This window comes from Salvelinus alpinus, chromosome 6, assembly GCF_045679555.1.
Source record: "Salvelinus alpinus chromosome 6, SLU_Salpinus.1, whole genome shotgun sequence".
Classification (NCBI taxonomy): Eukaryota; Metazoa; Chordata; class Actinopteri; order Salmoniformes; family Salmonidae; genus Salvelinus; species Salvelinus alpinus.
In genome coordinates this window covers 92,152,529-92,166,577 of record NC_092091.1, presented here as the reverse complement: position 1 = coordinate 92,166,577, position 14,049 = coordinate 92,152,529, and the positions used below count along the sequence as shown (strand labels likewise).

The 14,049-nt window shown below is 43.4% G+C and overlaps 1 protein-coding gene across 5 annotated transcripts in view; it reads left to right on the top strand.

Moving 5' to 3' along the window:
* LOC139579596 (calcium/calmodulin-dependent protein kinase type II delta 2 chain) overlaps positions 1 to 14,049 on the top strand; it is a 114,696-nt gene that overhangs the window by 60,196 nt on the left and 40,451 nt on the right. For all 5 annotated transcript variants that reach the window (XM_071408360.1, XM_071408358.1, XM_071408361.1 and 2 more), the window contains exons 6-12: positions 3,105 to 3,177; positions 4,535 to 4,637; positions 6,331 to 6,414; positions 6,638 to 6,732; positions 8,444 to 8,566; positions 9,895 to 9,978; positions 11,649 to 11,691. In XM_071408360.1, coding sequence (XP_071264461.1) covers positions 3,105 to 3,177; positions 4,535 to 4,637; positions 6,331 to 6,414; positions 6,638 to 6,732; positions 8,444 to 8,566; positions 9,895 to 9,978; positions 11,649 to 11,691 — 605 coding nt within the window. The remainder of the gene's footprint in view (positions 1 to 3,104; positions 3,178 to 4,534; positions 4,638 to 6,330; positions 6,415 to 6,637; positions 6,733 to 8,443; positions 8,567 to 9,894; positions 9,979 to 11,648; positions 11,692 to 14,049) is intronic.

The following is a 14,049-nucleotide window of genomic DNA, read 5'->3' as shown; positions in this document are numbered from 1 at the left end:
TCTGGAAGAGTTGTCCTGCGGAGCTAATCAGTGTCGATGATCCCCAGTGAGGTGATGAAAGCAGTGTAGCCAGTGATGGTTTGAAGAGAATAACCGGATAGTCCTACTTAAATTCACTTTCTTAGATACAGTACTTAGAACAGCTACTTAGCCGTAACATTGACTGTTAGAGGCCACTTTGTCGTCTTCACCTCGTGTTGATTTTCAGGGTCGTAACTAATTGAGAAATAAGCTGCAGCTAGAGTCTTTCTGGTGTGGTATGTTAATTCTCAACTCAACCTTTATGCACTCTGGTAGAAAAAGGGGGTGTTTCTGTCATGCTGACGCGCTCTCTTAGTTCCCTCAGGCGTGGCTACTTACTGGGCAAAGCATCATCATCTCGTTAGGAAACTAAAATCACATTCCTATCTTAACTTCTCTTGGGTATGTGGTACGTTAGCGTCCCACCTCTTCAACAGCCAGTGAAACTACTGGGCGCCAAATTCAAATACTCATTATAAAAATTCAGAAAACAAAACATATTTTACATAGGTTTAAAGATGAACTTCTCGTGAATCCAACCACGGTGTCAGATTAAAAAAAAAATGCTTTACGGCGAAAGCATACCTTACGATTATTTGAGAACATTGCCCACTAGACAATTCATTACAAACAGTAACCAGCCAAGTAGAACAGAGTCAGAGTCAGAAATAGAGATAAAATGTATCCCTTACCTTTGATGATCTTCATATGGTTGCACTCAGCAGACATTCATTTACTCAATAAATGTTTATTTTGTTCGATAAAGTCTCTTTATATACAAAAAAACTCCATTTTGTTTGCGCATTTTCTTCAGTAATCCACAGGCTCAAACGCAGTCAAATCAGGAAGACAAAAAAATCTAAATTGTATCCGTAAAGTTCATAGAAACATGTCAAACAATGTTTATATTCAATCCTCAGGTTGTTTTTAGCCTAAATAATCGATAATATTTCAACCGGACAATAATGTCGTCAATTTAAAAGGTAAAGAAGAATTGCTATCTCTCTGTCGCGCGCATGAAAAAGCTCTGCGACACTTTAGGGTCCACTCATTCCGAATGCTCTTATTCCCTCATTTTTCAGAATACAACCCTGAAACTATTTCTAAAGACTGTTGACATCTAGTGGAAGGCATAGGAACTGAAATTTGAGTCCTAAGTCAATGGATACTGTAATGGCATTGAATAGGAAAAAAACTACTTCCTGAATGGATTTTTCTCAGGTTTTCGCCTGCCAAATCAGTTCTGTTATACTCACAGACACTATTATAACAGTTTTGGAAACTTGAGAGTGTTTTCTATCCAAATCTACCAGTTATATGCATATCATATCTTCTGGGCCCGAGAAGCAGGCAGTTTAATTTGGGCATTAATTTGGGCATTTCATCCAAAATTCCGAATGCTGCCCCCTACCCTAGTGAAGTTAACAAAAATATTCTCTTCATCCCTGGTATTTCCTATACAACGTAAAGGATGGAAACCTGACATACAGTGTGAAAACTCTTCATGTTACAATATTTCTGTTATATAAATTTTTTATACCATTTTTAATGACATCACAAAATAAACATTCATTTCCCATATTCCATCTCTCATCATACGCCTTCATTCGGATGTTAAAAAATATTGTCCCAGTGTTCACTGTTGGACGTTAGAGTTTTTAGGTGGCACAATGTCGTCTCTGTAACAAAAAGATTCCAATCTCAATGCTAAAAGGGTAGAGAGAGAAAGTTTCCCTCCGTCCTAGAGATTTATAATTAACGATCGGGCGCGAGGTGTCATGAAACCCCCACATTAATCCCTCCTCCCATCTGCTGGTGAGACGGTCTGATGGGCGTTGATCCATTTTAACCCGATCTTTGGATCATCACAGGAGAGTCGTGACACTTGCTAGACAAACAGTGTTCCCCTGTCAGTCAACCTGTAAATCCATGGCTCAAAAAAACAACAGATACCACCAATAAAAACTTTACGTTATCAAAAAATAACAGATACCACCAATAAAAACTTTACGTTATCAAAAAACAACAGATACAACCAATAAAAACTCTACGTTATCAAAAAACAACAGAGTTGATTTCAAAAAACAACAATTACAAACAACTTGAATATGTACTTAGGCTGCTAGCAGGGCTTCTAGGGCGCCATGGCAACTCATAGGACTCTGGTCAAAATGTGTGCACTACATAGGGAATAGGGTGCAGTTTGGGACCTATCCATAGATATGGAACCTACTTCACACTACAGACTTTATGTTGAAATACAACCTCCTTAAAGAGAGAGGGACAGAGACGGAGAGAGAGAAGGAGAGAGAGATAAGGGGGGGAGAAGGGGAAGGGTGGAGGGGGGAAGAGGGAAGGGATGATGGGGAGAGAGGAGGTATATAGTTCTAGAATGATTCATGATTATTCTAGTGTGTCTGTGTTGTCGGTGTGTTTCCCTGTTAGCTGGTGTTGTTTGTTTAACTCTGTAATCTGTAGTGTGCTGTTACTTTACTCTGATCAAACAGAGAGAGTATTGTTTAACTCTGTAATCTGTAGTGGGCTGTTACTTTACTCTGATCTAACAGAGAGAGTATTGTTTAACCCTGTAATCTGTAGTGAGCTGTTACTTTACTCTGATCTAACAGAGAGAGTATTGTTTAACCCTGTAATCTGTAGTGAGCTGTTACTTTACTCTGATCTAACAGAGAGTAGACCTTTGTCTCTGACAGAAACAGGCACAGAAACACAGTATATGGTATTTTCTGTGTTTTATTGTTGAACATTGTCGTGTCGATATCAAACACCATTGTTTATATAATAAGATGTTTCTCCCCTGTCCATTTCTCTCTTCACTCCTCTCTCCTTTCTCCTCACTTCACTCCTCTCTTCACTCCTCTCTCTCTCTCCTCTCCTCTCCTCTCCTCTCCTCTCCTCTCCTCTCCTCTCCTCTCCTCTCCTCTCTCTCTTCTCTTTCTCCTCTCTTTTCTCTCTCTCCTCTCTCCTCACTTCACTCCTCTCTTCTCTCCTCTCTCCTCTTCTCTCTCTCTTCTCTCTTTTCTCTCTCTTTTCTCTCTCTCTCTTTTCTGTCTCTCCTCCTTCAGTCATTGCATACAGCAGATTGTAGAGAGTGTTCATCACTGCCATGTCAATGGTATCGTTCACAGGGACCTGAAGGTTTGTATGGTCAGACCATCACCATCATCATCAATATAATCTTCACCAACATCACCATCATCACCACCATCATCACCACCATCATCACCACCATCAACATCATCACCACCACCATCATCACCACCACCACCACCATCATTACCATCATCACCACCATCACCATCATCATCACCATCATCATCACCATCATCATCATCACCACCACCACCACCATCATTACCATCATCACCATCATCATCATCACCATCATCACCATCATCACCACCATCATCATCACCACCACCATCATCATCATCATCATCATCATCATCACCATCATCATCATCATCATCACCACCATTACCATCATCATCACCATCACCACCATCATCACCATCATCACCACCATCATCATCACCACCACCATCATCATCATCATCATCATCATCACCATCATCATCATCATCACCATCATCACCACCATCATTACCATCATCACCACCATCACCACCTTCATCACCACCACTACCAACATCACCATCATTGCCATCACCACCATCATCATCACCACCATCATCATCACCACCATCACCACCATCAACATCATCACCACCACCACCATCATTACCATCATCACCACCATCACCACCATCATCACCATCATCATCACCATCATCATCATCACCACCACCACCACCATCATTACCATCATCACCACCATCACCACCATCATCACCATCATCACCACCATCATCATCACCACCACCATCATCATCATCACCATCATCACCACCATCATCACCATCACCATCACCACCATCACCCCATGTTTTACATTGTACATCTGAAGGTGTCTGTGTGTGTGTCTGTGTGTGTGTGTGTCTGTGTGTTTGTGTGTGCGTTTCTTTGTCTGTGTGTGTGTGTCTGTATGTATTTATACCACAGTGTGTTGTTGTGTTAGTGTGTCCCTGTTCAACCGTTGTCTCTTTGTCTCTCTGTGTGTGTGTGTGTGTGTCTGTAGGATCAAGTTGCCCTTAGACACTGATATAAGCTCAGTTTAGTCCTAGTGGTTGCCACTAGATGGCCAAGCTGCAAACTCTAAATTGGCTATAGCTTAAAATTGTATGAAAATATACTGTATATTGTAGTTATTTGGTCTTAATTTAAGGTTAGGGGTAGGCATAAGGTTAACAGTGTTAAGTTTAATCAGATTTTAAGAAGATAAATTATAGACGGGGGGGGGGTCTGACTTTGCAGCTTGGCCAGATAGTGACAACCTTGCGTGAGGCTAAAGCTGATTGTACATCTGTGTCTACGGCCAACGGTTACCCCGGGGCGTCTTGTTACCTCTAACCCATTTGACTCCGCCCCCCTCCAGCCTGAGAACCTCCTATTGGCCAGTAAGCTGAAGGGGGCGGCGGTTAAGCTAGCTGACTTTGGGCTCGCCATCGAGGTGCAGGGCGACCAACAGGCATGGTTTGGTGAGTACAGTGGACTGGCTTCTCTCTTATGGGTCAAAAACATGTGTTTTTTCACACTACTGAGCTGAACCAAGCCCAGCTGTATTACTGAGCTGAACCAGGCCCAGCTGTATTACTGAGCTGAACCAAGCCCAGCTGTATTACTGAGCTGAACCAAGCCCAGCTGTATTACTGAGCTGAACCAAGCCCAGCTGTATTACTGAGCTGAACCACGCCCAGCTGTGTTACTGAGCTGAACCAAGCCCAGCTGTATTACTGAGCTGAACCAAGCCCAGCTGTATTACTGAGCTGAACCAGGCCCAGCTGTATTACTGAGCTGAACCAAGCCCAGCTGTATTACTGAGCTGAACCAAGCCCAGCTGTATTACTGAGCTGAACCAAGCCCAGCTGTATTACTGAGCTGAACCAAGCCCAGCTGTGTTACTGAGCTGAACCAAGCCCAGCTGTATTACTGAGCTGAACCAAGCCCAGCTGTATTACTGAACTGAACCAAGCCCAGCTGTATTACTGAACTGAACCAGGCCCAGCTGTATTACTGAGCTGAACCAGGCCCAGCTGTATTACTGAGCTGAACCAGGCCCAGCTGTATTACTGAGCTGAACCAAGCCCAGCTGTATTACTGAGCTGAACCAAGCCCAGCTGTATTACTGAGCTGAACCAAGCCCAGCTGTATTACTGAGCTGAACCAAGCCCAGCTGTATTACTGAGCTGAACCAAGCCCAGCTGTATTACTGAGCTGAACCAAGCCCAGCTGTATTACTGAGCTGAACCAAGCCCAGCTGTATTACTGAGCTGAACCAAGCCCAGCTGTATTACTGAGCTGAACCAAGCCCAGCTGTATTACTGAGCTGAACCAAGCCCAGTTGTATTACTGAGCTGAACCAAGCCCAGTTGTATTACTGTATTACAGCTGTACTCGGCTGGCCTGATTACACATCCGCTGTGGTTTCTGGTACTGTGATGGAAAGGCTAATGGGAAAATTAATAATGCAAGGCAGCACAGTGCGGTTCGGGTCGGGTCGGGTCTGGACACTAGTGTGAGTATTAGAGGACATAGAGGCCTGGCCCAGAATTGACCCCTAACTTCTTACCCGTTTTAAATTGACAGGGCGGCAGGTAGCCTAGCGGTTAAAAGAAAGGTCACTGGTTCGAATCCCCGAGCTGACTAGGTGAAAATCTGTTGAGTTGCTCATGAACAATTAACCCTAATTTGTCCTGTAAATCACTCTGGATAAGAATGACTAAAATGTACAGATGTACTGATTGATCGATTTAATCAATCAATGACTCACACAAGTAATCAATTAATTATTTGCTGAAACAATTACTCAAATGAATCAATCAAACCATTGATACACTCATCCGTGTATTCTCCCTCCCTCCCTCTCCCCCCTCCTCCCTCTCCCTCCCTCCCTCTCCCTATCCCTCCCTATCCCTCCCTATCCCTCCCTCTCTCCTCCCTCCCTCCCTCCCTCCCTCCCTCCCTCCCTCCCTCCCTCTCCCTCCCTCCCTCCCTCTCCCTCTCCCTCTCCCTCTCCCTCTCCCTCTCCCTCTCTCCTCCCTCCCTCTCCCATCCCCACTCCCTCCCTCTCCCTCTCCCTCTCTCCTCCCTCCCTCTCCCTATCCCCACTCCCTCCCTCTCTCCTCCCTCCCTCTCCCTATCCCCACTCCCTCCCTCTCTCCTCCCCTACAGGTTTTGCTGGTACTCCAGGCTATCTGTCTCCGGAGGTCCTGAGAAAAGACCCATATGGGAAGCCTGTGGACTTGTGGGCCTGTGGTAAACAAACAACCTTTTAATCTCTAACCTTTGACCTTTACCCTGGAACTAAACTAAATAACATACTTCTATGTGATTGTTCCCAAATCATTGTTCCCTGCTGAAAGTTGGCTCAATTCCATTCCAATTCAGGAAGTGAAATTTCAAAAAGGGGTCAGTTTGGGGTCAAGACTGTGTTGTTTTGATCTGTGGGTGATGTTAAGCGTGTGTGTCTTCCTGCCAGGGGTGATCCTGTACATCCTATTGGTCGGTTACCCTCCCTTCTGGGACGAGGACCAGCACAGACTGTACCAGCAGATCAAGGCTGGAGCCTATGATGTGAGAACTACCAACCTCTATATCTCTATCTGTCTGACTCTCTCCTCTCTACGATGGGAGAACTACCAACCTCTATCTCTCTATCTGACTCTCTCCTCTCTACGATGTGAGAACTACCAACCTCTATATCTCTATCTGTCTGACTCTCTCCTCTCTACGACGGGAGAACTACCAACCTCTATATCTCTATCTGTCTGACTCTCTCCTCTCTACGATGGGAGAACTACCAACCTCTATCTCTCTATCTGACTCTCTCCTCTCTACGATGTGAGAACTACCAACCTCTATCTCTCTGTCTGACTCTCTCCTCTCTACGATGGGAGAACTACCAACCTCTATCTCTCTGTCTGACTCTCTCCTCTCTACGATGTGAGAACTACCAACCTCTATCTCTCTGTCTGACTCTCTCCTCTCTACGATGTGAGAACTACCAACCTCTATCTCTCTGTCTGACTCTCTCCTCTCTACGATGAGAGAACTACCAACCTCTATCTCTCTATCTGACTCTCTCCTCTCTACGATGGGAGAACTACCAACCTCTATCTCTCTGTCTGTCTGACTCTCTCCTCTCTACGATGTGAGAACTACCAACCTCTATATCTCTATCTGTCTGACTCTCTACGATGGGAGAACTACCAACCTCTATCTCTGTCTGACTCTCTCCTCTCTACGATGGGAGAACTACCAACCTCTATCTCTCTGTCTGTCTGACTCTCTCCTCTCTACGATGGGAGAACTACCAACCTCTATCTCTCTATCTGTCTGACTCTCTATGACGGGAGAACTACCAACCTCTATCTCTCTGTCTGACTCTCTCCTCTCTACGATGGGAGAACTACCAACCTCTATCTCTCTATCTGTCTGACTCTCTATGACGGGAGAACTACCAACCTCTATCTCTCTGTCTGACTCTCTCCTCTCTACGATGGGAGAACTACCAACCTCTATCTCTCTATCTGTCTGACTCTCTCCTCTCTACGATGGGAGAACTACCAACCTCTATCTCTCTCTCTGTCTGACTCTCTCCTCTCTACGATGTGAGAACTACCAACCTCTATCTCTCTCTCTGTCTGACTCTCTCCTCTCTACGACGGGAGAACTACCAACCTCTATCTCTCTCTCTGTCTGACTCTCTCCTCTCTACGATGGGAGAACTACCAACCTCTATCTCTCTGTCTGACTCTCTCCTCTCTACGATGGGAGAACTACCAACCTCTATCTCTCTGTCTGACTCTCTCCTCTCTACGATGTGAGAACTACCAACCTCTATCTCTCTCTCTGTCTGACTCTCTCCTCTCTACGATGGGAGAACTACCAACCTCTATATCTCTCTCTGTCTGACTCTCTCCTCTCTACGATGGGAGAACTACCAACCTCTATCTCTCTATCTGTCTGATTCTCTCCTCTCTACGGCGGGAAAACTACCAACCTCTATCTCTCTGTTTCTGTTGTGCTCTCTCTCTCTTTCTTTCTCCCTCTCTCTCTCTCTCGCTCTTTCTTTCTCCCTCTCTATCTCGCTCTCTCTTTCTTTCTCCCTCTCTCTCTCCCTCTCTCTCTCTCTCACACACTCTGTCTCTGTGTCTCTCTCTCTATCTCTCTCTCTCTCTCCCTCTCTCTCTCGTCACTGATGTTGGAAATTAATGATTAGACAGAATGGTGGAATGTATTGATTGATGGACTGACTGATTGTGTGTAATGTGTGTGTCCATAGTTCCCGTCTCCAGAGTGGGACACGGTGACTCCTGATGCCAAAGACCTGATCAATAAGATGTTGACCATCAACCCCGGCAAACGCATCACCACCGCAGAGGCCCTCAAACACCCCTGGATCTGTGTATGGAAACACACACACACGCACGCGCACACGCACACGCACACACACACACACACACACACACACACACACACACACACACACACACACACACACACACACACACACACACACACACACACACACACACACACACACACACACACACACACACACACACACACACACAGTCCTTCCACTGATCTCTTCTCCTATTAAACACCATTTGGACAAAGATTCAAACGTTTAAAAAACAGACTGAGGAGCTAGTTAAAAAGATAAGATTTAAAGTGGACTTCTTTTTTTAAGAAGTAGATCTTGTCTGTCCTAAACAGCAGGAAGTAGATATTGCCTGTCCTAAACAGCAGGAAGTAGATCTTGCCTGTCCTACACAGCAGGAAGTAGATCTTGCCTGTCCTAAACAGCAGGAAGTAGATCTTGCCTGTCCTAAACAGCGGGAAGCAGATTGTCGTTCCTGCCCGGTTCTGGACTATTGTGACACCTTATTATCCAAATACAGCAGAGACTCCACTGTAAATCCTTTGATGCCGTCTACCCTAGTTCTTTATCACAGGGGACAGTTGTAATACTCACCACTACATCCTGTATCAAAAGGTTGTCTGGACGCTCAGTAAAGTCCTGTAGATCTCTTCATTACTCACCACTACATCCTGTAACAAAAGGTTGTCTGGACCCTCAGTAAAGTCCTGTAGATCTCTTCATTACTCATCACTACATCCTGTAACAAAAGGTTGTCTGGTCCCTCAGTAAAGTCCTGTAGATCTCTTCATTACTCATCACTACATCCTGTATCAAAAGGTTGTCTGGTCCCTCAGTAAAGTCCTGTAGATCTCTTCATTACTCATCACTACATCCTGTATCAAAAGGTTGTCTGGACCCTCAGTAAAGTCCTGTAGATCTCTTCATTACTCATCACTACATCCTGTAACAAAAGGTTGTCTGGTCTCTCAGTAAAGTCCTGTAGATCTCTCCATTACTCATCACAACATCCTGTATCAAAAGGTTGTCTGGTCCCTCAGTAAAGTCCTGTAGATCTCTCCATTACTCATCACAACATCCTGTAACAAAAGGTTGTCTGGTCTCTCAGTAAAGTCCTGTAGATCTCTTCATTACTCACCACTTTGTTTACAAAGCTCTGCTCTGACATATCTCACTCAATCCCCTGTATAAAATAACATTCTCTCTCAATTGAATTCAATTCAAGGGGCTTTATTGGCATGGGAAACATATGTTAACATCGCCAAAGCAAGTGGAAGTAGATAATATACAGAAGTGAAATAAAAACCATATAAAAAATGAACAGTAAACATGACGTTCTCTGTCTGCAGCAACGGTCCACTGTAGCTTCCATGATGCACAGACAGGAGACCGTGGAGTGTCTGAAGAAGTTCAACGCCAGGAGGAAACTCAAGGTAACACTCCTCTTTCACTGTCCTCTGTTCTATTCAGAAACTCAAGGGATGTGTCTCTCCCTATACCCTATACCCTATTCCCTATACCCTATACCCTATACCCTATTCAGTATGCCCTATTCCCTATACCCTGTAATCTGTTCCCTATACCCTTTTCCTATACCCTATTCCCTATTCCCTATGTCCTATTCCCTTTACCCTATTCCCTATACCCTATTCCCTGTACCCTATTCCCTGTAATCTATACCCTATTCCCTTTAACCTATTCCCTATACCCTAGTCCCTATTCCCTGTACCATATTCCCTATACCCTATTCCCTATACCCTTTCCATATACCCTATACCCTTTCCATATACCCTATTCCCTCTACCCTATACCCTATAACCTATTCCCTATACCCTTGTTCCCTCTTCCCTATACCCTATTCCCTATACCATGTTCCCCGTTCCCTGTACCCTATCCCTTATTCTCTATTCTCTATTCCCTATACCCTATTCCCTGTTCCCCTTTCCCTGTACCCTATACCCTGTTCCCTATACCCTGTTCCCTATGCCCTATTCCACTACTACAAGGCCCATAGGGGTCTGATCAAAAGGACTTTCCAACCATTTTAATTGGTTTATAATATTTAATTCTACAGTTCTGTTTCTGTTTTATATTATTGTCAAAAAGGGTATAGGGTACCCTTTGGGATGCAAGCCAAGCACACACCCTTCTTTCTCTCCCTCTCTCTCTCTCTCTCCCTCTCTCCCTTTCTCCCCCTTTCCATCTGCTTTGCAATGATCAGTCCTTCAGTAGAGACTCTAGTACCACTGCTGTTGTCTGTTGTAATGATCAGTCCTTCAGTAGAGACTATAGTACCACTGCTGTTGTAAATGATCAGTCCTTCAGTAGAGACTATAGTACCACTGCTGTAGTAATGATCAGTCCTTCAGTAGAGACTATAGTACCACTGCTGTTGTAATGATCAGTCCTTCAGTAGAGACTATAGTACCACTGCTGTAGTAATGATCAGTCCTTCAGTAGAGACTATAGTACCACTGCTGTAGTAATGATCAGTCCTTCAGTAGAGACTATAGTACCACTGCTGTTGTAAATGATCAGTCCTTCAGTAGAGACTATAGTACCACTGCTGTTGTAATGATCAGTCCTTCAGTAGAGACTATAGTACCACTGCTGTTGTAATGATCAGTCCTTCAGTAGAGACTATAGTACCACTGCTGTTGTCTGTTGTAATGATCAGTCCTTCAGTAGAGACTATAGTACCACTGCTGTTGTCTGTTGTAAATGATCAGTCCTTCAGTAGAGACTATAGTACCACTGCTGTTGTAATGATCAGTCCTTCAGTAGAGACTATAGTACCACTGCTGTTGTAATGATCAGTCCTTCAGTAGAGACTATAGTACCACTGCTGTTGTAATGATCAGTCCTTCAGTAGAGACTATAGTACCACTGCTGTTGTAATGATCAGTCCTTCAGTAGAGACTATAGTACCACTGCTGTTGTCTGTTGTAATGATCAGTCCTTCAGTAGAGACTATAGTACCATTGCTGTTGTCTGTTGTAATGATCAGTCCTTCAGTAGAGACTATAATTGTTCTCTCCTCCCCTGCTCTTTTCTGCTCTCTCCATCCTTCCCTCCTTTCTTTCTGTCCCCTCCACTCTTTCAGGGAGCCATTTTGACCACTCTGCTGGTAACAAAAAACTTTTCAGGTACGTCCTCACTCTCGCTCTGTCTCTCTCTGTCTCTCTCTCTCTCTCTCTCTCGCTCTGTCCTTCTCTCTCTCTCTGTCCTCTCTCTCTCTCTCTCTCTCTCTCTCTCTCTCTCTCTCTCTCTCTCTCTCTCTCTCTCTCTCTCTCTCTCTCTCTCTCTCTCTCTCTCTCTCTCTCTCTCTCTCTCTCTCTCTCTCTCTCTCTCTCTCTCTCTCTCTCTCTCTCTCTCTCTCTCTCTCTCTCTCTCTCTCTCTCTCTCTCTCTCTCTCTCTCTCTCTCTCTGTCTCTCTCTCTCTCTCTCTCTCTCTCTCTCTCTCTCTCTCTCTCTCTCTCTCTTTCTGTGTGTAAAACTCCAAAAGTAATTTCACTTTACTACCCATATCTGGCTGTTTTGAAATATTTTTGATTTATGTTTTTCTTTGGAATGAAATAATCAGATTTTCGTTTTTCTTTACAATTAATCATTTTCTTCTTTTTAATTGTTTTTAATTTCTTTACGTGCTTTGTTTGGGATGTGGTACCCTCGAGGTAAGAACTCACTTCCCCTCTGTCAGCCAATCAGTGGCCAGGGTTTCATGTCACTTCCTCTCTGTCAACCAATCAGTGGCCAGGGCCTCATGTCACACCCTTTGTCGGTACTCTTAAACCCCTTTCACACTATCGGTCCGATCCCAACCAAACTGTGCTGGCTCTGATATTTTCTTTACACATTGTCTCTTGTCGGCACGGTTACAGTAACTATGGAGGATGCGTAACCAGGCCAGCTCAGTACAGCTTGGTTTGGTTCGACTTAGTAGTGTGAAAATCCCTTTTAAGACATCTTGATTTTATAATAGTACATTAGTGAATATATATATATATATATATATATATATATATATACACAGTGCATTGGGAACTATTCAGATCCCTTGACTTTATCCACATTTTGTGGATTAAATTGTTGTTTTTCAATCTACACACAATATCCCATAATAACAAAGCAAAAATGTATATTAAAAAAATTACTGAAATCTTGTTTCTCATGGTCTGAGAGTCCTTTTGGTGCCTTTTGGCAAACTCCAAGCGGGCTGTCATGTGCCCTTTTACTGAGGAGTGGCTTCCGTCCGGCCACTCTACCATAACGGCCTGAGATAACGGCTGCAGAGATGGTTGTCCTTCTGGAAGGTTCTCCCATCTCCACAGAGGAACTCTGGAGCTCTGTCAGAGTGACCATCGGTTCTTGGTCACCTCCCTGACCAAGGCCCTTCTCCCCCGATTGCTCAGTTTGGCAGTGCAGCCAGCTCTAGGAAGAGTCTTGTTGGTTCCAAACTTCTTCCATTTTAGAATGATGGAGGCCACTGTGTTCTTGGGTTCATTCAATGCTGCAGAAATGTTTTGGTACCCTTCTCCAGATCTGTGCTTCGACACAATCCTGTCTCGGAGCTCTACGGACAATTCCTTCGGACCTCATGGCTTGGTTTTTGCTTTGGTATGCTCTAATCAACTGTGGGATTTAATATAGACAGGTGTGTGCCTTTCCAAATCATGTCGAATCAATTGAATTTACCACAGGTGGACTCCAATCAAGTTATAGAAACATCTCAAGGATGATCAATGGAAACAGGATGCACCTGAGCTCAATTTTGAGTCTCATAACAAAGGGTCTAAATACTTATGTAAATACGGTATCTGTTGTTAACTTTTAAGACATTTGCAAACATTTCTAAAAACCTATTTTTACTTTGCCATTATGGGGTATTGTGTGCAGATTGCTGAGGATTTTTTCAAAATGTAATCAATTTTAGAATAAGGCTGTAACCTAACAAAATATGGAAAAAGTGAAGGGGTCTGAATACTTTCCGAATGCACTGTATATAAACTGGATGTTATGAATAGTGAATACAGTACATTCACATCAACATAATACTTCATGTAGTATATATACAGTATATATTCAGTATAATATGAATAGTGAATATAGTACATTCACATTCACAGAATACTTCATGTAGTGTATATACAGTATATGTGCAGTATGTTATGAATAGTGAATATAATGCATTCACAGAATACATTATGTAGTATATACTATATGTAGAATATGTTGTAGCATGACGATGCATGCAATGATTTTATACAATGACCTTATACAATGACTTAATACCATGACTTTAATACCATGACTTAATACCATGACTTAATACCATGACTTAATACCATGACTTTAATACCATGACTTTAATACCATGACTTAATACCATGACTTAATACCATGACTTTAATACCATGACTTTAATACCATGACTTTAATACCATGACTTTAATACCATGACTTAATACCATGACTTTAATACCATGACTTTAATACCATGACTT